Here is a 25,966-nt window from a genome sequence, read left to right on the forward strand (position 1 = left end):
ATACTATATGATGCTATTCTATACTATACTATATGATACTATACGATACTATACTATACGATACTATACTATATGATATGATACTATACTATATGATACTATACGATACTATACTATATGATACTATACTATATGATGCTATTCTATACTATGCTATATGATACTATACGATACTATACTATATGATACTGTATTATACGATACTATACTATATGATACTATACTATATGATGCTATTCTATACTATGCTATATGATACTATACGATACTATACTATATGATACTGTATTATACGATACTATACTATATGATACTATACTATACTATACGATACTATACCATATGATACTATGCTATACTATATGATACTATACTATACTATATGATACTATACCATACTATATGATATTATACCATACTATTCGATACTATACTATATGATACTATACGATACTATATTGTATGATACTATACTATACTATACTATACTATACGATACTATACGATACTGTACTGTACGATACTATACTATACTATACTATATGATACTATACTATACTATACTATACGATATTATACTATATGATACTATACTATACTATACTATATGATACTATACGATACTATATGATATTATACCATACTATACTATATGATACTATACTATACTATATGAAAGAATACTATATGATACTATACTATACCATACTATACTATATGATGCTATACTATACTATGTGATACTACACTATACTATACTATATGATACTATACGATACTATACTATATGATACTATACTATACGATACTATACTATATGATACTATACTATACGATACTATACTATATGATACTAAACTATACTATATGATACTAAACTATACTATATGATAAGATACTATAGTATATGATACTCTACTATACGATACTATACTATATGATACTATACAATACTATATGACACTATACTATATGATACTAGACTATACTATATGATAGAATACTATATGATACTATACTATACTATACTATATGATACTATGGGATACTATACTATATGATATTATACCATACTATACGATACTATACTATATGATACTATACTATATGATACTATACTATACTATACGATACGATACTATACGATACTGTACTATACGATACTATACTATACTATACTATACTATACGATACGATACGATACTATACTATACTATATGATGCTATACTATACTATACTATATGAAAGAATACTATATGATACTATACTATACTATACTATATGATACTATACTATATGATGCTATTCTATACTATGCTATATGATACTATACGATACTATACTATATGATACTGTATTATACGATACTATACTATATGATACTATACTATATGACATTATACTATACTATACGATACTATACCATATGATACTATGCTATACTATGTGATACTATACTATACTATATGATACTATACCATACTATATGATATTATACCATACTATTCGATACTATACTATATGATACTATACGATACTATATTGTATGATACTATACTATACTATACTATACTATACGATACTATACGACACTGTACTGTACGATACTATACTATACTATACTATATGATACTATACTATACTATACGATATTATACTATATGATACTATACTATACTATACTATATGATACTATACGATACTATATGATATTATACCATACTATATTGTATGATACTATACTATACTATACTATACTATACGATACTATACGACACTGTACTGTACGATACTATACTATACTATACTATATGATACTATACTATACTATACGATATTATACTATATGATACTATACTATACTATACTATATGATACTATACGATACTATATGATATTATACCATACTATACTATATGATACTATACTATACTATATGAAAGAATACTATATGATACTATACTATACCATACTATACTATATGATGCTATACTATACTATGTGATACTATACTATACTATGCTATATGATACTATACGATACTATACTATATGATACTATACTATACGATACTATACTATATGATACTATACTATACTATATGATAGAATACTATATGATACTATACTATACTATACTATATGATACTATGGGATACTATACTATATGATATTATACCATACTATACGATACTATACTATATGATACTATACTATATGATACTATACTATACTATACGATACGATACTATACGATACTGTACTATACGATACTATACTATACTATACTATACGATACGATACGATACTATACTATACTATATGAAAGAATACTATATGATACTATACTATACTATACTATATGATGCTATACTATACTATATGATACTATACGATACTATACTATACTATATGATATTATACTATATACTATACTATACTATATGATACTATACTATACTGTACTATATGATACTATACGATACTATACTATATGATACTAAACTATACTATATGATACTATACTATATGATATACTATACTATATGATACTATACGATACTATACTATATGATGCTATACTATACTGTACTATATGAAAGAATACTATATGATACTATACTATACTATACTATATGATGCTATACTATACTATATGATACTATACGATACTATACTATACTATATGATATTATACTATATACTATACTATACTATATGATACTATACTATACTGTACTATATGATACTATACGATACTATACTATATGATACTATACGATACTATACTATACTATATGATATTATACTATATACTATACTATACTATATGATACTATACGATACTATACTATATGATATTATACTATATACTATACTATACTATATGATACTATACTATACTGTACTATATGATACTATACGATACTATACTATATGATACTATACGATACTATACTATACTATATGATATTATACTATATACTATACTATACTATATGATACTATACTATACTGTACTATATGATACTATACGATACTATACTATATGATACTAAACTATACTATATGATACTATACTATATGATATACTATACTATATGATACTATACGATACTATACTATATGATGCTATACTATATGATGCTATTCTATACTGTACTATATGATACTATACGATACTATACTATATGATACTAAACTATACTATATGATACTGTACTATATGATATGATACTATACTATATGATACTATACGATACTATGCTATATGATACTATACTATATGATGCTATTCTATACTATACTATATGATACTATACGATACTATACTATATGATACTATATTATACGATACTATACTATATGATACTATACTATACTATACGATACTATACGATACTATACCATATGATACTATACATACTATATGATACTATACTATACTATATGATACTATACCATACTATATGATATTATACCATACTATACGATACTATACTATATGATACTATACGATACTATATTATATGATACTATACTATACTATATGACACTATACTATATGACACTATACTAAATGATACTATACTATACGATACTATACTATACTATACGATACTATACTATATGATACTATACTACACTATGATACTATACTATATGATACTATATGATACTGTACTATACTATGATACTATACTATACTATATGATACTATACTATACTATACTATATGTTGCTATTCTATATGATACTATACTACATGATACTATACTATATGATGCTATACGATACTATACTATATTATACTATAATATGCTATATATATAACATACACTATTACTAAACTATGCTATCCAGTAGTAACTGTATTAATCCTGTCACACACCTTGTTTATGGTATGTTACAGTGTGCAGTACTATGTTGCATTATACTACACAACACTGTATACTGTTACTGATCTATACAATACTGGACACTACGTAATACTATACTATGCAATATTATATTATCCTGTACTATACTGAACCATACAGTATTCCTATATGAAGTGTTAAATGCTGTGTATATAACATGCTAGTATACTACATTATTACTGTACCATCCTCTGCTATAATCTATGATTAGTGCACTGTGTTATATAATACTATACTATGATATACTGAACTATACTATACTTATACTTATTAAACACACACACACACACACACACACACAGACACACACACACACACAGACACACAGACACACACACACACACAGACACACAGACACACAGACACACACACACACACACACACACACACACACACAGACACACACACACACAGGTGTGTGTGTTGTGTAGCAGGGCTCAGTGAGTGTAGCTGACGTGTCTCTGCTGTGTGTGTTAATGTGTGTGTGCACCTATCGTATCATTTATTTTAGGATAGGAAAAGTGGTAGAGCAGAGCCCGAGCCCAAAACCTCTTTTAGGTCCATCACTTCGACCTCCGACCTCAAACGCCGTAGGGCCTCCGGGGACGCCACGGTAAGGAGATGAAGACCACCTCCTCCTCCTGTCCTCCTCCTCTCACCCTCCACCTCTCTTTAGTTTCATATTTGTGTCATCCCTTCATCTCTCCTCTCCTCTCTCCTCTCCTCTCCTCTCCTCTCCTCTCCTCTCCTCTCCTCTCCTCTCCTCTCCTCCTCTCCTCCTCTCCTCTCTTCCTCTCTCCTCCTCTCCTCTCCTCTCCTCCTCTTCTCTCCTCTCCTTCCCTCCTCTTCTCTCCTCTTCTCTTCTCTTCTCTTCTCTTCTCTTCTCTTCTCTTCTCTTCTCTTCTCTTCTCTTTTCTCCTCTCCTCTCCTCTCCTCCTCTTCTCTCCTCTCCTTCCCTCCTCTTCTCTTCTCTTCTCTTCTCTTCTCTTCTCTCTTCCTCTCTCCTCCTCTCCTCTCCTCCTCTCCTCTCCTCTCCTCTCCTCTCCTATCCTCCTCTTCTCTTCTCTTCTCTTCTCTTCTCTTTTCTCCTCTTCTCTTCTCTTCTCTCCTCTCCTCTCCTCTCCTCTCCTCTCCTCTCCTCTCTTCCTCTCTCCTCCTCTCTCCTCCTCCTCTCCTCTCTTCCTGTCTCCTCCTCTCCTCTCCTCCTCTCCTCTCCTCTCCTCTCCTCTCCTCTCCTCTCCTCTCCTCTCCTCTCCTCTCCTCTCCTCCTCTTCTCTCCTCTCCTTCTCTTCTCTTCTCTTCTCTTCTCTTCTCTTCTCTTCTCTTCTCCTCCTCTCCTCTCTTCCTCTCTCCTCCTCTCTCCTCCTCCTCTCCTCTCTTCCTGTCTCCTCCTCTCCTCTCCTCTCCTCTCCTCTCTCCTCTCCTCTCTCCTCTCCTCTCCTCTCCTCTCAATATGAGAGAGGAGAGGAGAGAGAAAAGTCATTTTTTAGTTTGTCATCTCATCTCATCTCATCTCATCTCATCTCATCCCCAGCACCATCATCTCCTTGCTGACTCATCATGGCCGCCCGTCTGTCAGTCAGCCATCTTTATCTGCCCGCCTCCATCAGCTCATGTGTCCCTCAGACAGACAGACAGACGAGAGGAGACAGATGAAGACAGAAAGCGTCCGGTGTGATGCGTCCAGTCAGGTCAGGGCTCGTGGGTTTGATTTCTGACACCAAGTCGTCCTCTTGCAAAGGAGAAGTGAAGAGGGTCAGACTGTGTGGTCTCTTCTCTCCTGTGGACCTTTTGTCCTCTCACCTTCCTCTCTGTTTGTGTCCTGTTGTTTGTCTTCGTCCTGTCTGTCTCTGCGTCCTCCCTGTCCTGTTGTTTTTTTCCTCTCCTGTCATCTGTCTGTCCCTTCGTCTTGCCTTCATCACTGTTCCACATCTCTTCAGAGAGCTGTTCTTCTTCCTGCAGGACGGCTGCAGACGCTCGTTTTTCTCCTCTAACTCGTCTCATTTTCAGCGAGGCGACGCTTTTAGGAGCTGCTGAATTAAAGCTGTCAGAGACGATGATGTTTCTGGCTTCTCCCTCGGCTAATCAATGACTCTTGTTACAGCTCTGCTCGTCCCACAGGAGTGTCTGCCAGAGTCCAGTCCTTTATGAGTTCTGACTCCATTAAAGATCTGTAACTCCTGATCATTTCAGTCGTCAGTGTTGATGGCTGTGACCTGTCTGTGGCCGCCGCCTGCTTCTCTTTTTTCTCCTTTCAGCTTCAATTTGGAAGAAATATGTTTGTTTGGAGTCTTTGAGCTTCAACTAGTTTGAGAAAATCTTTGATGCACTCTTAAAAAAGAGACGACGGACGGGAGATTTTTTTAAGAGTGTCGTTGATGAAGCTGATCTGAAATGTGCCAAATCTTCTGTGATGCACTTTTCTTCTAAATCCACAGCAGTCGTACATTTTGCATCCCATCTCCCTCCTGATATCCTGTTATTTAATGTGAAGGGAGTGAAATGGAGCAGGAGTGTGTTTCCTGTCTGTCACTGAGCGTTCACACTTTCATGTGAACGCTCGGTGACAGCCGGCGTGCTGTGGTGACGCTCAGACTCTAACTCATTTCTCTTTGTGATCATCTCTCTTTATTTTCTATATGAGTGTTTTTCTCTCTCGGTGGATTTGAATGGTGTCCAGACTACATGCTGTGCTACACACACACTGCCTCTGTCCTCCTCTGCAAGCACGACCGACCTGTAGACTGAAACACAACCAGCAGCAGCAGCTTCAGCCGCTGTTACCGACTTCATATCACTGATTCTGTTCTGTTGTGTGTTAAAGGGGCCTGTTAGCTTCATTCTTCTTCTTCTACAGTCGTGTTCTTATTTATCTCCTTCTGTAAATCACCTCGGTGCGAGTAGACAGACCGAGCAGAGGACGGACGAGTCAGGATGAAATTCTGGTTTCATGTTGTGGACCCGAGGGACTTTTCACAGAAGCTAACAGAAAATTAGGCTAATGAACAGAAGCTAACAGACAGAAGCCAGCAGATGAAAGCTAACAAACTGAAGCTAATGGATCAAAGCTAACAGGGAGACTCTTCTGATTGGAAACATATCAGATTACTTTACAAAAACATGATCATTTTATTTACTGATTCGGGTGAAACTGGATCAGATCTTCAGGAGAAAATGGTGATTTATGGAGTTTTCTCTACTTGTTGCTGAGCTTGTTAGCTTAGTTAGCTGTGCAGCTAGGTAGCTCAGTTAGCAGCTACAGCTAATGGTCCCATTAGTCATCTGACTGGGAGAGGTGTTTAGCTTTGGACCACCAGGAGCAGGAGGTTTTCAGCTAATAGGACTTCTAACTGCGTGGCTAACTGAGCTAACTAGCTAACAGCAGCTAATGTTATCGTTAGTGGCAGTTAATGCTATCTGTCCATCAGGAAACCAGAAACTGTTTTCTCTGTTAAATCTGATCCAGATCAGAGTCCCGGTCCTGTAAACCACCTCAGAACAGGTAGAGACACTGAATGGTGGGTGGGCGTGTCCATGTATTTTGTGGGCGTGTCCTGGTGTTGTGTGGGCGTGTCCATGTATTTTGTGGGCGTGGTGACCAATAAACGAGCTGACGGTGAAATGTCAGAAAGTCCTTGTTAAAGTAGAAAAAAGGAGGCGACGTTTTGCTCTCTGGGATCATTTCAACATTACGTTACGTCATTATTTGAAACATCGGTCACGTTTAAAAAACGCTGTAACGTTATATATCACAGAAAACAAGAGAGACCATAACAGGTCCCCTTTAATTATGTCGCAATAAAATATTATAAAACAGTGCGAAGAGTTGAAGGTGACGTCGTTTATGACTCAAAGATTCTCGGTAACAGATGATGAGGGAAACATGACTCCAATAATTAATCCATCATCAGAATAGTTGATACATTTTCTGTCGATCGGATCATATTCTTAGATAAAGTCAACAGTTCATCAGCACACAGACAGAAATGTTCAGAGCTGCTAGTTCTTGATGAACAACATCGTATCCATCCGCCCTGAACGTCTGTGCAGTGTCTCTGTTACAGTCCCGGTTGCCAGGTACAGTTTTGGTCTGGCACTAAACCTGGCAACCTGCAGGGCAACACATCCTGTGACATAAGACACGCTGTTCAGGGCGTGTTCACTGCGGCGCTGCAAATTTCGGATCACGTCGTTTTATTATTTCTGTTATTTTCATTTCAAAACTGACAGAAAAATGCAAAAAGCACGTAAAGAAAAAAGGTCGATGCCCAGTTGTTCGTTCTTTAACGTGCCAAACACACGTCTGTTGCTATGGTAACCAGCAGAAGAAGAAAAAGGGCTATTTGGATCATCAGAATTAAAGGAGGACGGGCCGGAGCTGAACCTGCTGCTGTCTGTGGCACATCTGAGCTCAGAAAACAGGAAACTGAAGAAGAAGCTTTAGTGTCAAAACTCCTCCCAAAACCATTTTATTTTGAAAAGTCCAGGTGAAATTAAAACGCTGTTGTTCCAATAAATGAAAACCTCGTCGTCATGTTTGTTTTCACTTATTAACACTCTGCTTATTTTACTACTAATGATGTTTTAATTACATAAAATCACCTCGATAAACTTTTAATTCAACAAAACATACTTTACATTAATTAACGAGTAGTGATATTACACTATATTACAGTATATTACAGTATGTTACATTATACAGTATATTACAGTATATTACATTATATTACATTATATTACAGTATATTACATTATATAACAGTATATTACATTATATTACATTATATTACAGTATGTTACATTATATTACACTATATTACAGTATATTACATTATATTACATTATATTACAGTATGTTACATTATATTACACTATATTACAGTATATTACATTATATTACATTATATTACAGTATGTTACATTATATTACACTATATTACAGTATATTACATTATATTACAGTATATTACATTATATTACATTATATTACATTATGTTACATTATATTACACTATATTACAGTATATTACATTATATTACATTATATTACAGTATGTTACATTATATTACACTATATTACAGTATATTACATTATATTACATTATATTACAGTATGTTACATTATATTACACTATATTACAGTATATTACATTATATTACATTATATTACATTATATTACAGTATAAACTCTATGTTTATTTGTCAGTTTCATGTTTGGTCGTATGATTATTTATATTTCATTATTTAAATGTGTTTTTAAGAGAAAAAAATAATAATTTAAATTCATAACTCAGAAACAACATGAAGCTCAATCAGATGTCGGCCATCATGGCTCCAAGCCTCAGTGTGTTGGATTAATGTGTGTGTGTTTGCTCTCTCTCTCTCTCTCTCTCTCTCTCTCTCTCTCTTTTTTTTGTCCCTCCCTGTAGCCGTACCCGACTGACATCACCGGCCAGCTCAACCTATCAGATCCCTCCGTCAGCACTGTGGTCTGAGAGAGAGAGAGAGCGAGAGAGAGAGCTTCACTGCTGCTGCTGAGCCACACACACACACACACACTGACCCTCTGGACACACACACATTAAACACACACACGGCAGACTGAGCGTCCTCTGAGACAAGAAGGAGAATATGACAGCATCACACTGTGCCAACACACACACACACAGACACACACTTTACAATCTGTTTATAAATCACACCATCTGTTATACCAAACACACACACACACACACACACTCGCCTTGCTCTCCGCTTGTAGCCGTCTCAAACCAGAGGGTCTTTTATTTTGAAAGAACTGTTTTGTCATTGATGTTGTACAGATGAATCTGTTTCCTGTCTGTCACACTGATTGATCGCACTGACTCATCAATACACCTGATCAGTTGTTGAACACAAACTGGTTCATGTCGCCGGAAACTCGAACTCCTGAAATCCTCCTGAAACACACACTGGACCTGTCGATCAATCAGGATCCTGTCGATCAATCAGGGACCTGTCGATCAATCAGGATCCTGACGATCAATCAGGATCCTGACGATCCATGGACAGGTTACTGATTGATCAATGAGGGACCTGTGAATAGATCCGGGACCTGTTGATCCATCTGGGACCTGTTGATTGATCGATTAGGGACCTGATCAGTAATCAGAGTGTGGTAGGTGGGCGGAGCCTCTGGAACAGGAAGTGTCTTCAACACAGAACCACTGACGTCTCCTGGATCACTGAACCAGGATCTGTCACCGCTGAGGCTCATGGGTAATGAAGTCTTTCGAGGGGACAGTTTGGTTCAGTGATTCAGGAGTTGTGTTCAGTTTTTACTGATTCAGACACGTTTGTGTTTGTTTATTTATCATATTTATTGCTGACGTGTTTATTTATGAATATTTCTTCTTCACTCTGATGGCGGCTGATGAGGCCACGAGATTCAGCTGAAAGCTCCCAAAGAAATCTGATGTTTTATTAAGTTGTGCTGCTCACAAACACACAAACATCTGTTTTTATATTGTAACTTTATTTAACACGAACAAACACTTTGTTGACATAATCTACATTTATTTTGATGAAGCCTTTTTGAGTCACTTAAGAACAAAAACAAAACAGAAAGATCTCGACTCTTCTGAAAGATTAAAACAAAGTGATTCTGAATTCACTCAGTTTAATTAAAAACTAATTAGCATCACACGTGTGAATCTTTAACTCTGAGTTCATCTTTTTTAAATGTCTCCTGTCACTCAGGCAGCAGCTCCACTTCATTTTAAACCATTTTTATTTAAACATTTGTGAAATGACACTTTTATTTTGACAGAAACTTGTTAATTATTAAAACAGTAAATATTGTTCAGGACCAAACCACTGTGGTGACTTTATATTTATTTGATATTGTTGTTATATTTAGATGTTCCAGAAATATTTCATTGCATTTTTATTGAATTCATTGATAAAACAGATAGTTATTTATTGAAGTACAACATTAGGTCTTTAAACACTGACAGTATTGTTTAAATGAGTTCACTGTGTTAAAAAACACTTCCTGAACCAGAGGCTCCGCCCACCGTCCCCCTGACAGCCCCAGGGCATGATGGGACATGTAGTCAGCGCTCCACCTCCACTGTGTCTCTGCTGATGATGTCAGTCTCTGTCTACCTCCACGACGCTGTAATCAACCTGCCAATAGTAACTGATGTCCTGTGAGAACCTCGTACCTCCTCACAGGCCTGCACACACAGGCCGCTGGAGTTAGGAGGTTTTCACGCCGTCTCTAAAGTTTAACGTCCGATAAGAAAGTTGTTTTAGTAGAAAACACACACGACAACGCTGAGAACAACCGTCCATCTGTAGGAACTTTAACCTTTTTTCAAAATGTTGGAAGGTTTTTACTGAACGTTTGTGATCGGAGTCTCGTCCTGCAGAGACGAAACACTTCGCTTTGTTTTCATGAAGCTTCAGGATCATGTTCTTTAGGAGGCCACGGTCAGCTACAGAGAAAATGCTTCTAATGTGACGCTTCAGTCATCACAAACATTTAATAATCACAGGAAACACTGCAAGAAAGATCAATGTGGCTAATGCTCCGATAGCATCTAAAGCTAACAGGCTAGTTGGATCTGTAGATGACCAACACCGCTAATGCTAATGCTAATGCTAATGTACCATATAAATCTTTACTAAACTACTGCTAATGCTAACAATGCTGCTAATGCTAACACGTCACTCGTCGATCACACGACACTTCTTATTTATGACTTTATGAATCTGCACATAAAGAAAGTCAGAAAATAAAACTGTAAATGTTTGTTCAACCACGAAAATCCAAAATATTTAAGATGAAATCATCAGAAGAATAATAAATAGTCTTTAACTCACTTTACTCATTAAACAATTTCCTGTTTTTATTCTGAAGCAATGTAATAATGATGATAATGATAATGATAATAATAACATCAATAAGTGGTAGTGTCATCAATAATGCGTTAGAAAATAAAACTTCCCCAGAGTTTGTGGTGACATCATCAAATGTCCTGATTGTCTAACCAAGATCATAAAAAAATTAAAACATATTAACATTTGGAAAGTTAATTTCCAAAATGATCTTTAAAAATGCTTTTTTTTTTTTTTTCTTTCTTTTCGATATTACCCTGTTATATATTCTTCTTCATCTCTAATCTTTACTAATGAAGCCATGTAATAATAATAATAATAATAATAATGATAATAATGATAATGATAATGATAATGGCCCTGCCCTCGTGACATGCCACACTTTAGACTCCATAGTTTTAAATCATCTGTTTTATAAAATGGAGAGTTTTGGTTACTTCCTGTGGACTTCACATTAAGAGCGGCAACAAGTAGAGAATGTTAATGAATTAAACTGTAAAGATTGAGAAAATAAAACGTCCCTCAGTTTTTTAGTGACGTCTTCAGAAAATCCAAAAACAAGTTTAAGAAGCTGAATCATCACTTTCTTTTTTTTCTTTTGCAATTTTACTTTTAAATTATATTTCAAAAGACTTTTAAGTTTCACAGTTCACGACCAGTTCACCCCGAATCACTCGTCTCTGCTAATGAAACTGTGATAATAATATTTACACTTTAGACTCCACACTTTCTGCTCACTTCCTGTGAACTTCACATTAAGAGCGTCGATAAGAACGAGACTTCTCTTCTGTTCCATAAATAAATGATGAGTCATCAGACACTGATGTAACAACAGGAAGTGAGCCAAACACCCGAGGGCTTTTATTTTGAAGTGAAGTTGCTCTCAGGTCAGAATAACAGCTGATTCAGCGTCTCTGGAGACGAAGAGTCGTTGTCTTCATCACGTCTCTGCAGGCTGAGACTCTCTGACCTCTGCAGGTGTTCAGGTGAAGGTCTCAGATGTTTAATGATTCTTGATCTCAGCTGTGGTCGGTTGTTCTCAGTGACGTCGCCTCACTCACACATTCACACTGACGCTGTGTTGACGGGGAGCTGCACCAGCCGAGTCACTTTAAACCTTCATCACATCATCGCTTCACTTGTTTTCACTGATACGAGATCAATACAGGACGAGACTCACGTCCATTAGACTGTGTGAGTCCAGCCGGGAGCACGAAGCACCGAGCTGCAGACTGTAAACATGTTTGTGTCTTTACAACATTGAGTCTGACTGACAGACTTGTATATATTCATTCATTCATTCATTCGTCCACAGATCGTTTCACGTTTTATACTTCAGCTGTGTCGTCTGCGTACGTACAGAAACATCTGCAGCCGCACACACGAACAAACATCTGCAAATATCTACATTAGATTTAAACCACAAAGTAGAAACAAACAGAAGAAACTTGATTATATCTACAGACAGATGTACAGTTATAGATGTACGCACATTATATAAACATACATACAAACACACGTGTAATATCAGTGTAATAAAAACTTGAGTCAGTATCGTCAGTAAGGAGAAAACAGACTTGTTGTTATAAAACAGTTTAATGGATCAGAGGTGACTTCAGAATAATTATAATGTGTATTCACTTCATGTTACACTTACTGAACTCTGTCAGGTCTTTAAATTCATCATTTTTTAAATGGAGTTCTGTTCAGTCTGAGCAGAGACGGAGCATCTTCTTCTTAATTTAACATTAATTAACATTTATTTTGACAGGAACAGGAAACATTATCTCGTGATGTGTGATCTGAATTATTAAAACATGAGTAATGTCCAGACGTGACTCAGCATGTGATCAGCTGGATGAATGTCTTTACGTTCGATGTTCTGCAGAGAGAACGTGTCACAGTTTAAAGCAAACAGCAGATTTATTAGATATAAAACAGATGAACTTTGTTCAGCTGCTGTGAAGCTGCTGGCTGTCGGCCATGTTGTTTTATCATCACGAACTGCAGCCAGACATTCAAATCCAAAGTCTTTATTTCAACATGTCTGTTTGACGTGTCCAGACAGCAGCTGCAGGACGTGATGGTAAAAAAACAACCTTTGAGTCATTTACAGGGAAATTAACGAGATGTTGAACCGAACAGACACACTGACCGCTAACAATCCCACAATGCAGTGGGAAAAATAGACGGCTCAAACACCAGAACTCAGCAGTGAGTCTGAGCATGAATGATCCGACTCAGCGAGGTCAGTCAGGAAATACGTGTTCAAGGGGCTGAAGTCGGTGGAAAACGCTGCTGTTAGATGGAATTACTAGAGAAATAAGAAAAATACACTTAATATCTACAAATCTTAATTCATTTGTTTTGCATTCTTAATTTTAGCACATTGAAGAAATGAAGGCCAAGAAAGTTTAATGGTTGAAGATCTTTTAGTCTTTTTAGTGAAAGAGAAACGTGTGTGACTCGTTTCACCAGTTAAAGAGTCACATTTAAGATTCCTGGTTAATGAGACATAAAAGACACATCAGTGATTATTATTATTATTATATCAGTGATCAATTTAAGAATCAATCAAGAATTCAAACGAAACGAATAATTCACTTTTTAAAACAGGATCGTTGATCGATCTGAGGGAGTGTAGAAGTTTTTACAGTGTCGAGTTTTGATTGAAGAGAAGCAGGAAGTGATTCAGGACAACAGATGCTAACGCTAACAAGCTAACATTACAGAGAGCAGACAGATGCTTCTCTGACTGTGCAGAGGGGCCCTGAAGGCAGCACCAGTATGATGACATCATCCTGAGACGGCGAGTTAAAGTTTAAACGTCTTTATTTATTTTTTATTCATTTATTTCTATTGATTTTGTGCTGATATGATTAAAACAGAAAAATATCGACGTCACAGCTGATTTAGTTTCATCAGATCAGAAAAACTTGACACAGAATGAAAACATGAACGTTTGAGTAGAAACTGCTTCACGTCGCTTCACTTATGAATCATTTATGAATTAAAAACTGAATCAGTTTTAAAGTTGATCCGCGTTCGTGCAGCTCACCCTGAACGTTACATTCTGATGTCATCATGTGACGTCATGTTGTGATGTCATGAAGTTTTATTATTTCTTGTTTTGTTTAAATTTCTTTGTTTTGGATGTAAAAAGCACTGAGTCTGATGATGATGATGATGAAGATGAAGATGATGTCATCTCACTGCTGTCTGTATTCACTCTGTGTGAGCTGATCTGAGGTCAGTTTGTTGAACAGTTGCAGTTTCTCTGTGATGTTTTGGACTCGTGTGTCTCGTAAACACTGAAACTGTAGAAGAAGAAGAAGACGTGTCCCTCCGTCTGTCCTCCGTCCGTCCTCAGTCTGTCCTCCGTCTGTGCAGCACTTTGTCCACGAATGTGAGCCGTCGACCTTTGACCTCTGCAGGAGTGGACTGGTCTGAAGGTTTGTTCTGCCGTCTCTGATCATCACGTTTGTTGTCATGACGAAGCAGTTACACTCTTCTGAAACACGGGGACAGGAAGTGACACGTGTCTGTAAAGTTTCTGCAGAGAAAAATGTGATTTGGTTCAAATTATTATAAAATAGAATTAGAAACATGAAGTAAATGTTTAGTGAGAGCTGAGTGAACGTCTGTACAGCGTGTCATGAACGTCCACATATATTCAGAGTGTCAGTAATAAACCAACATTTACTGAGTTCATGGAGTCACGTCTCATTTATCTCGTTTGTGTCAAAGAACATTAAATATTAAATATTAATGAGTCACAGTCCTACTGAAGTCAAAGTAAAGATGTGCTGTTAAAATATTACTTAGTAAAAGTGAAAGTAACTCATGAACAGTACTCGAGTAAAAGTCTCAAGTCTCTGATATTAAATGTACTTAAGTAAAGCAACTGATCCAGCTGATCATCACAATCACTGATTTGATCTGATTGATGAGAAAGCCAAGGTTCAAGGTGTTCTGGTTCTGGACACACGGCCCGGCCATGAAGTCACGCTCTCATATTCCATTGGACGCCTTCAGCTTTGATCACAGCATGATCACTGATGACGGGAGAGTCGGGTCTCCTCCAGCACATCCCAAAGACTCTCAGTGGGGTTCAGGTCCGGACTCTGTGGTGCTGATAATGACGTCTCCTGCTCCCTGAACCAGTCCTTTCCAGTTTGAGCCCGATGAATCGTCTTGGATATTAGGTATATATAAATAGGATGTAATAGGTTGGTGTCATCAGCGAAGAAAAAATCCACTGATGGAAAAACCTGGTTGTCAGCTGACCAACTGAATCAACCTCAGACCAAGCACTGCCACACAGGCTTGTGCAGTCGGCGCTAGGCATGATGGGTTCAGCTGAAACATATTGATCCCTGCAGTAATGATCCAGTTGAAGGCTCTGAACTGTTTGCTTTGTTAAATCCAGGCAGTGTACTTCTACTCCATTACACTACTCTCACCGCGTTAGTTACTAGTTACTTTTCAGATTACCTTCCTGTGTTTATGATAAAGTGAGAGTTGTAAAAAAGTACCAAGTCATACTCGAGTAAAAATAAAGACATGGTGTTAAGATATTACTTTGTAAAAGTGAAAGGGCAGCTACAGTTAGTAGCAGTTAGTGGTGATCTGCTGCCACCTGTTGGTTTCTAGTATGACTTCAGCAGGTGGACATTTCTGACACACTGCACCTTTAAAGGGTTTTGTTTGAAACTCTGTAATGTTTCTGAACGTCCACTGAGTTGTGTAGCAATGACGAATGTTTGTAGCTAATTGAAGACAGACGACGTCACGTCACATGACTCAAACGTCTCCACCACTGAGCGTCTTACTGCACAATTACTATCCAGGTTTCTATAAACTGATCAATGTACAAGTTGTAAAGTCAGAGTGAGAACAGTGTGTAACTAAAGTGGGCCTGTAAAGACGGACTAGTGAGGAGACGAGTCTCCGTGTTCGCTGTGAGGACGTTTAATGTCCCCAACAACCTCTGTAGTCTCATTTAGACACTTGTTAGCAACCGCTAACAGTTTTTAACACATGAAGAGCTTTATAATTAAACTGTGGACATTTAATGATGAGTTAATGTTGGAGAACAACACATGTAAATATGTTCAGCCTGTGGTGACCACACAGCTTATTACACTCATTCAACTGAAAACACATTCAACACACTCAGACTTTGAGACGAGGGGACAGGAAGTGCTAACATGCTAACATGCTAACAGATTTCTGGTTTAGGACTCACCTCTGTTAGAGGTCAGAAGATCTCTGTGATCTCACATTTCTTCCTAGTCTCAGGCTGAAAAATGTTGCTGCAGATTTCCGACGTTCAGCTGTGGGAGCTACAGGACGTTAGCTTAAACACGCTTAGCTAACTGATTGATGAGCATGATACAGCTCTGTTTAGACATCTCTTGGAAGTGAAAGTTTGACCACATGTTTAGCTAACATTGGTTAGCATGGTACTAGCAGTTACAGCTGGGAGAGAAGCCAGAGACCCCTGTTCAAGACTGTGTTTCACGTTTGTAAGTATGACATCATCGGTTATTTTCCAGCTTGTGACAACAAATCTGATATTTTTAAGGAGAATCGGGACGTTTTCCCGCCGTGTTTGTGGAGACAGAACCAGATGTTTTCTAACTCTGACCAAGAGCTTTAAAGAAAGTAAGCCCTGAGCGCCGTCACGGACTGTTGCACAAGTTTCTCCTCCAGTGTTTGTGTCTCAGTTCTGTTCAGCAGCTGGACTTCAGCTGTTGACTCTCAGTCTGAAGGTCGCTGTAGCTCCGCCCCCACAGCGCCTGATGAGGACCTGATGGAAGACGGGACACCTCCCCCTGAGCACTCGTCCACCTCCACCGCTGCTCCTCACATCAACCCTCCACTTCACCAGGTAACCTTCAGCAGGAGGTGAGCGTCTGTGATTAATGATCAATACATCAGCTGCTCATGATCAGCTCATTACTGATCATTTTGTTTCCTTCTGATCAGCTGCTGTCAGAGACAAGGAGAGGTGGAGCCACACCACAGAAGAAGAAGAAAAGGGAAGAAGGAACCAACGAAGAAGAGCACAGACAGGTGAGTGATGATGTCACTCTAACTCACAGAAGGGAGCTGTGATGTCACAGTTGGGGTTTTACTTGAATAATTTCCTGTTTTATTTTGAAGGGTCACTCCTCATGTGTTGGTTGTTTCTTCCTGTCTTTGTGTTTTTCCCGTCAGCTTGTTGCTCATCAGTTCACGAGTCCTCAGTGTGTTTACAGACAGTCTGTTGACTTCATCCAGCTGCTGCTCACTGCAGTTTGGATTTCTGCCCTTTTGAACGTCCGCCATGTTTGAATGTTGCCTCACCGTCCTGTCAGCCTTTGTTTGTTTGTTGGGCTCGTACATGAAACAGTGATGGGTTCTATAACGACACCTCAAAATACATCTACAGGGGGCGCCGATTAGCTCAGTTGGTGGAGCGGGCGTCCCATGTACAGAGGCTTTGTCCTCGCTGCAGTGGCCCCGGGGTCGAGTCCCCGCCTGGGGCCCTTTGCTGCCTGTCACTCCCCCTGTCTGTCATCCTGTTTCCTGCCATCTCTCAAGCTGTACTGTCAATAAAGCTGTATAAAGGCCAAAAAAATAATACCAAAAAATTTTATATATTTACATCTACAGACTCCTGTAAACTACATTGTTTCTGAAGTAATATTCTCAGTCTGCAATTTATTTTCTTTATCACTGAGTTGATATTGGGCTTCAAAGAAAGTTAAGAGTCACGCTAGAGAACCAAATATTTATATTCCTTTAATTAATCCACTAATTGATGGGGACACACACACACACACACACAGATCCGATACAAAACAACACACTATAAGACTTCATCTTATTCAGTAAAAGCCTGTAATTTAAACTGAATGAATGAGACTGAGGATTGGAGGAAGTCACAGTATCATCAGCGTATGGTTGAATATGACAATCAGAGGAGCAGCTCATGTTGTTTGTCCACAGAGCAGCCAAAGTCACATTTTAAAGAAATCAGTCAGTCGCTGTGACGTGAGGAGATGATGAAAATGAAAATGTATTTCACAGCGGTGAGAGATGATGAGTGGGAGGAGCTCAGCCCTGATATCGCCGCACTGCACCGCCTCAGAGGACTTCATCAACACATGTTTCATCAGTGGCTCAACCAAAGGTAAACTGAAACATGTTTTATTCTCCAGAGTCCAGACTGTTGAATCTGTCCACTTCTTCATCCAGCATCATGACATGAAACAGCTGTTCCTTGATTGAAAAAGCAATCAATACAATGAACGCTGCAGAACTAACAACTAGTTAATCAGCACCAGTTCTGGTGTCCAGCTGGAGGCGTAATAACTACAATAGAAACCACTAGAGACAAGACTGATGCTGCTGTTCTGAATCTAAAGATCCAAAAGTCGGTTGGTAGAGCACATGTACAGAGGCTGTGTCCTCGCTGCAAGTCATCCCACTTTCTCATCCCATTTCCTGTCATCTCTCTAATCTGTCCTATCTAATTATCTATCTAATTATCTAATAATAATAATAAAAACTCTAAGCTGCAGTAAGAAAGCTGCTGGTCTAACAGAATAGTCAAGTCGGTCTCAGTACTTGTGGCTTACTTGGACGCTTTTTCCACATCTGGTTGCTAAAGTGAAAGAAAAGGGAAAGAAACATGAAAAGATAAGAAGGACTGTGTTTTATCTCAGGGTTACTTCCGTCCACGGGGCCAGAGTGGAGAGATCCATCAGCAGGTGAGACACTATTTATGTTCTCAGCTAAGAGTTTTGGTTTTTGGTACAACTGCTTTCCCAGTGCTTCAAATCGGGGGGTTGTTTGTTTGTAAAGTTTAATCTTTAAAGGAACAGTTCACCTACAAAATGTAATTCAGTCATAATCTCCTAAGCCCATAAGCATATGATTATAAAGAGTTGATGTGGACCGACCTTTTTGCACAAAATCAAATCAAATCAAATCAAATTTTATTTGTATAGCCCAAATTCACAAATCACAGTTTGCCTCAGAGGGCTTTACAATCTGTACAGAGACGACACCCTCTGTCCTTCGACCCTCGATTCGAGTGAGGAAAAACTTGCCCCAAAAAAGGCCCTTTTAACAGGGAAAAAATGCGGAAGAAACCTCAGGGAGAGCCACAGAGGAGGGATCCCTCTCCCAGGACGGACAGACGTGCAATAGATGTCGCATGTACAGAGCAGATCAACGAGATCACAATGTATTCAATTATAAGCGATGGTTGACAGGAGTGAAAGTACACAAAGATGTATTACAGCAATAATGATGAAATGCACATGGAAATGTGATTACTAGTGATAACAGTAGTAATGATCAATGGCAAGGATGGTATGTAGCAATGCAGTACGATAATAGTAGTGGAACGTATGTAACAGAGATGTGACTAATATTAGCGACAGTAGTGGTGGGTGTCAGGCAGGGTCATGGCAGTAGGTGCATCCACGATCAGGCAGGGCCATAGCAGTAGGCGCATCCACGATCAGGCAGGGCCATAGCAGTGGGCGCATCCACGATCAGGCAGGGCCATAGCAGTGGGCGCATCCACGATCCACGACCCAGGCGCGGCCAGGATCCAAGGGAGCCTGTAGGACTAGAAAGCACAAGGACTCCGGGGAAGAAGCAAGTCAGTGACATGCAGAGATGGGGCATGTATACAGGCATAATGTATACAGATGGAGAGGAGAGGAGAGGGGAGGAGAGAGAAGCTCAGTGTGTCATTGTCCCCCGGACTAGGCCTATAGCAGCATAACTAAGAGCTGGTCCAGGACAGGCCTGGGCCTGTCCTGGACCAGCCCTAACTATAAGCTCTATCGAAGAGGAAGGTCTTAAGTCTACTCTTAAAGGTAGAGAGGGTGTCCGCCTCCCGGACCAAAACAGGAAGATGGTTCCACAGAAGAGGAGCTTGATAACTGAAGGCTCTGGCTCCCATTCTACTTTTGGAGACTTTAGGAACTACAAGTAATCCTGCGTTCTGGGAGCGTAATGCTCTAGTTGGGTGATAGGGTAATATGAGCTCCTGGAGATATGATGGTGCCTGACCATTAACAGCTTTGTAAGTGAGGAGAAGGATTTTAAACTCTATTCTTGATTTTACAGGGAGCCAGTGCAGAGAGGCCAGTACAGGAGTAATATGATCTCTTTTCTTAGTTCCTGTCAGTACACGTGCTGCAGCATTCTGGACCAGCTGGAGACTCTTTAGAGACTTGTTAGGGCAGCCTGATAATAGAGAATTACAATAGTCCAGTCTGGAAGAAACAAATGCATGGACTAGCTTTTCTGCGTCTTTTTGAGACAGGATGGGCCTGATTTTTGCAATGTTACGTAGATGAAAAAATGCAGACCTTGAAATTTGTTTTATGTGGGAGTTGAAGGACATATCTTGATCAAAGATAACTCCCAGATTCCTGACGGTGGTGCTGGAGGCCAAGTTAATGCCATCCAAACTCGCTATATCATTAGATAATGCATCTCTAAGGTGTTTAGGACCAAGTACTATAACTTCGGTTTTATCTGAGTTTAACAGCAGAAAATTGCAGGTCATCCAGGTCTTAATGTCCTTGAGACATGCATGGAGTTTAGTAAGCTGATTAGTTTCATTTGGCTTTATTGATAGGTATAACTGTGTATCATCTGCATAACAGTGAAAGTTTATGGAGTGTTTCCGAATTATATTTCCTAGAGGGAGCATATATAAGGTGAATAGTATGGGTCCAAGCACGGAGCCTTGAGGAACACCATGACTAACCTTGGTATACAGGGATGACTCATCATTAACATGTACAAACTGAAATCGATCCGATAAATAGGACTTAAACCAGTTTAATGCGGGTCCTTTAATGCCAATTAAGTGTTCCAGTCTCTGTAGTAGAATGTGATGATCAATGGTATCAAATGCAGCACTAAGATCTAGTAAGACCAGGACAGAGACAAGTCCTTTGTCAGAAGCGATTAGGAGGTCATTTGTAACTTTCACCAGTGCCGTCTCTGTGCTATGATGTGCTCTAAAACCTGATTGAAAATCCTCATATAAACTATTTTTATAAAGAAAGTCACATAGCTGGTTGGCGACTGCTTTCTCAAGGATCTTGGAGAGGAAAGGGAGGTTGGATATAGGTCTATAGTTGGCTAAAGTTTCTGGATCAAGATTAGGCTTTTTAAGGAGCGGTCTAATTACAGCTAGTTTAAAGGACTGTGGTACGTATCCTGTTAATAGAGACAGGTTGATCATTTCTAGTAAAGATGTGCTAATTAAAGGTAAAGTTTCTTTCAGCAAACAGAAGAAAGAAAACCTGAAATGCTCCAGAAAAGACGTCCAGTGTGGCTGGCGAGGCCGAAATACTGAATTTATATGAATGTGATGTTCAACATTTATTTTTAATCTGAAGGCCTGTGAGAAGAATTTCACATCATGTGTCACTCAGATGGGACAGGTTGGTGGATTTTAAAGAAAATGTGAAGCACTTTAAAAGACCTGAACCCATACTGGAACCAACATAATTAATGCAAGTTATGAAAATAGCTGATATATGGGAATAAATGAAATGAGACAAGGCATACCAAAAAATAAGAAGTAGAACTATAGTTCAACAATATAATGTCTCATAACTTAGTGATGTAAAGAAGACTTTAGAATAATGAAATCAACATGCACACTTTCATTCATCTGTAAAACAGTAATCTACATCAAAATCTGTATATTTGTTTATCCAGCCCCATCTCACAGCAAAGCTTGTAATAGACCACCGATCCACTAGAGGTCAGCATGTGAATGTGACGGCTTGCCTCCGCTAGCCCAAAAATGACGTGGCACAGGACAGAGGACAAAATGAATACTACTGAGAAGCTGGCAGAGGCTACATCCTTGTTGAAGTTGGCTACTGATCTGGCCAATGTAAAACCAGTGACTGGATCAGCTACCGGCTCGGCTAGCTTTCCTCGGCTGGTAACAAGCTACCTACATTGGCTAGTGATTCGACTTTCTTCTTCTTCTTTTGTATTTTGTTCACTTATCATTGGCCAGATCAGTAGCTGACTGGGACAACGATATACGTCCTTTACCCTGCACCATAGTTTTTATCATAGTAGAACCATGATCTTTTCTCAACCTAACCAAGTAGTTTTGGTGTTATTTTGAAAGTGTAACCAGACGTTGCATGTTTGTTTTGTCTAAGTTGACAGCGAGGTAGACTTGAAGCTGACATGTTGGACCAGTGGGTTAATTACATGGTTTGGCGTGATACCAGGTTGATTTATCTTCACCTGATTATCTGCTGTGTTTTTCTATTTAAATATTATTTTAATTGTTTTCCAGGACTTAGAAAACTTCTTGGGAGCGGTTGATGCACTACCACCACTACGTGAACACTAAGTGAACCAAACACCTGATTGTCAGCTGATTCAGCGTCTCTGGAGACGAAGAGTTGTTGTCTTCATCGTGGTCTTCATCACGTCTCTGCAGGCTGATTCTCAGTGTGAACTGAAGTGGCTGTGAGCTGACATCACCTCTGCAGGTGATCTCAGGTGAAGGTCTGACAGTTGATCAACATTTACTGAAGAGCAAATATTGATTTTAGAGTGAGCAGCTGGATTGATCAGGCTGCAGCAGGACGACTGGAGTCACGTAGCAGAACTGACGCAGCACAAACGATCTGTTTGTTTCTTCTTGGACAGTTTGCTGAAATAATTAAATAAAGAACAAGATTAATATTCATCAAACTTATCAGAAGCTTTAAAGTGCGCTCAGCTCAGGAACATGAATTATGAAGCTGCAGACTGTTGACGGGACATTTTAATGTGATTTAATGTCAGTGACCTGCAGCTGGAGTCTCACGGTGTTGATGAGCGCAGTGAAACGATTTGATCTGTTTCATAACTTTACAGAACGAAACGTCACGTTTCTTCTTTTAAAACACAAACAACCCACTTCTCATTGAAACAAGTCGATTTGATTAGAAACACGTCAAAACAGAAAAACACATTATTCTTTTATTTGTCTGATAAAAACTAAACTTTCAGGCCTCGATAACGACGATAGAAGAATGATGTGGCGGTTGAACTGTGGTGCACCTGCTGCGGCTGTTTCAGCTGAACTCGGCTTTTATTTGATATTTCACAAACCGTCCGTGTTGTCGGATCAATTCTTGGCTCCACATCAACACAAACTTCAGATATCGACTCATCTTCTCTGCTGTGGGTCAGACTGGAGTCACAGCAGAGGATTGTGGGTATTGTAGTCAGCAGTGTTGTAGCTATAACATGTCTTCTTTCAGAAAACGTCCAAAATACACATTTAAGTGTTTATTTTAGTTCATATTCCTGTTTTGGACATTTATGATTTAGATAGCCTCATTTGAAGATTTCAACATAAAACATCAGAAAAGTTAAATAAAAAAATAATTGTCTTCATGTGAGTCATCAGCTGGTGACGTTTCTGAAGACATCTGAGAGTTAAAAACACTTTTTGTCTCAAATGTTGAAACAAAACTTTACAGTCCTTTAAAACGAGTTCACTGCTTCACTGCAGCAGGCTGATGGACACCGAGCGCTCCAGCTGCAGGCTCCATGTTCTCAAGGTCCCTGCAGACGGCTTTCCTCATTCACATATTTCAGCATAAAACATCAGAAAACTTGCAAAACTAAAAATAATTAACCAAATGTGAGAAATCAGAGAAGGTTCAAGCTGATATCTGAGTTTAGATTTGATCCTGTTCATCTGTAGTTCAGCACACAGTAGTTATGTAATATTCACCTGAAGCTCCAGTTCTGATCACATCACATGATCTCAATGATAATAATGATAATAATGATAATAATAGTAATAATAATAAAGATGATGATGTGTAAACACACCATCTTAAAGCTGGTAAACTGTCGGTGTGTTCAGAGCAAACATCAGTTCATGCAGCTTTAAATAAATCAGCAGAGTTCAGCTGTTGACTCTCAGTCTGAAGGTCGCTGTAGCTCCGCCCCCACAGCGCCTGATGAGGACCTGATGGAAGACGGGACACCTCCTCCTGAGCACTCGTCCACCTCCACCGCTGCTCCTCACATCAACCCTCCACTTCACCAGGTAACCTTCAGCAGGAGGTGAGCGTCTGTGATTAATGATCAATACATCAGCTGCTCATGATCAGCTCATTACTGATCATTTTGTTTCCTTCTGATCAGCTGCTGTCAGAGACAAGGAGAGGTGGAGCCACACCACAGAAGAAGAAGAAAAGGGAAGAAGGAACCAACGAAGAAGAGCACAGACAGGTGAGTGATGATGTCAAGAGTCTGAACAGGCGTGACGAATAAAGTTTATTCAAACAAACTCAAACCAGCTGATTTCTGGTTGAACTGGCTGACGGTCTGCAGTCACATGTGTTCAGCGCTGTGACGACAACTATCTCATCATTAAACTAAAGCAGTGAGGAGATGGTCTGGAGCCTGGGATCACTCCACTGCCACACACAGGTCACATCTTCAGACACCTGCGTGTCCACCTGGAGCACCTCTTCAGCTGGAGTCATCGTGTAGATTATGTGTGTTCCCGTTTACAGCAAAGGCTGTATTTTTTACGCAGACTGAGGGTGTTTGGTGTCAGCCTGAACGTCATGGTTGTATTTTATCAGGCAGTGAAGGAGAGCGTCATCAGGTACGGGATGACGGCGTGGGTCGACAATCTCTCCACACAGTCCAAATCTAAGCTGCAGCGCCTGGTACAGACTGCTGTGAAGGTGACGGGGGGCTGAAGAGCGCCCCCTCCAGTCCATCTGTGAGCAGTCTGTACTCAGGCAGGCGTGGAGGGTACTGTCGGACCCGTCCCACATCCTTCAAACAGAATACGAGCTCTTGCCTTCAGAATCCCATGAAATACTCTTCGTACCTCCATCAATATTCTGAATAGATCCGCACGCTGAGGCCTGAAGTGTGCAGTAACTTGATGTTCTGTCTTTATTTGCTTTAATCTTTCATTGGATGTGTCATGAGTGTGTATGTGGCCTACGTGTACGTCTTTAGCCGCCATGTGTCTGTAAGGGCAGCGACCACTATGCACTTTGAGTCCATGACAAATTTCCCCTAGGGGACAATAAAGTATATTCTATCTATCTATCAGTATCACTTCCTGTATCACTTCCTGTAT

General features: G+C 38.9%; 1 protein-coding gene across 1 annotated transcript in view; it reads left to right on the forward strand.

Annotated features, from left to right (window-relative positions):
* Positions 1 to 15,509, forward strand: part of LOC311261854 (glutamate receptor ionotropic, NMDA 1-like) — a 55,968-nt gene extending 40,459 nt beyond the window's left edge. Inside the window, exons 13-14 of the mRNA XM_084360867.1 lie at positions 4,432 to 4,533; positions 9,351 to 15,509. Of these exons, the coding sequence (XP_084216993.1) occupies positions 4,432 to 4,533; positions 9,351 to 9,416 (168 nt within the window). The 3' untranslated portion in view covers positions 9,417 to 15,509. The remainder of the gene's footprint in view (positions 1 to 4,431; positions 4,534 to 9,350) is intronic.
* The last annotated feature ends 10,457 nt before the right edge of the window (positions 15,510 to 25,966 follow it).

This window comes from Pagrus pagrus, assembly GCF_965226575.1.
Source record: "Pagrus pagrus genome assembly, chromosome: 8".
Classification (NCBI taxonomy): Eukaryota; Metazoa; Chordata; class Actinopteri; order Spariformes; family Sparidae; genus Pagrus; species Pagrus pagrus.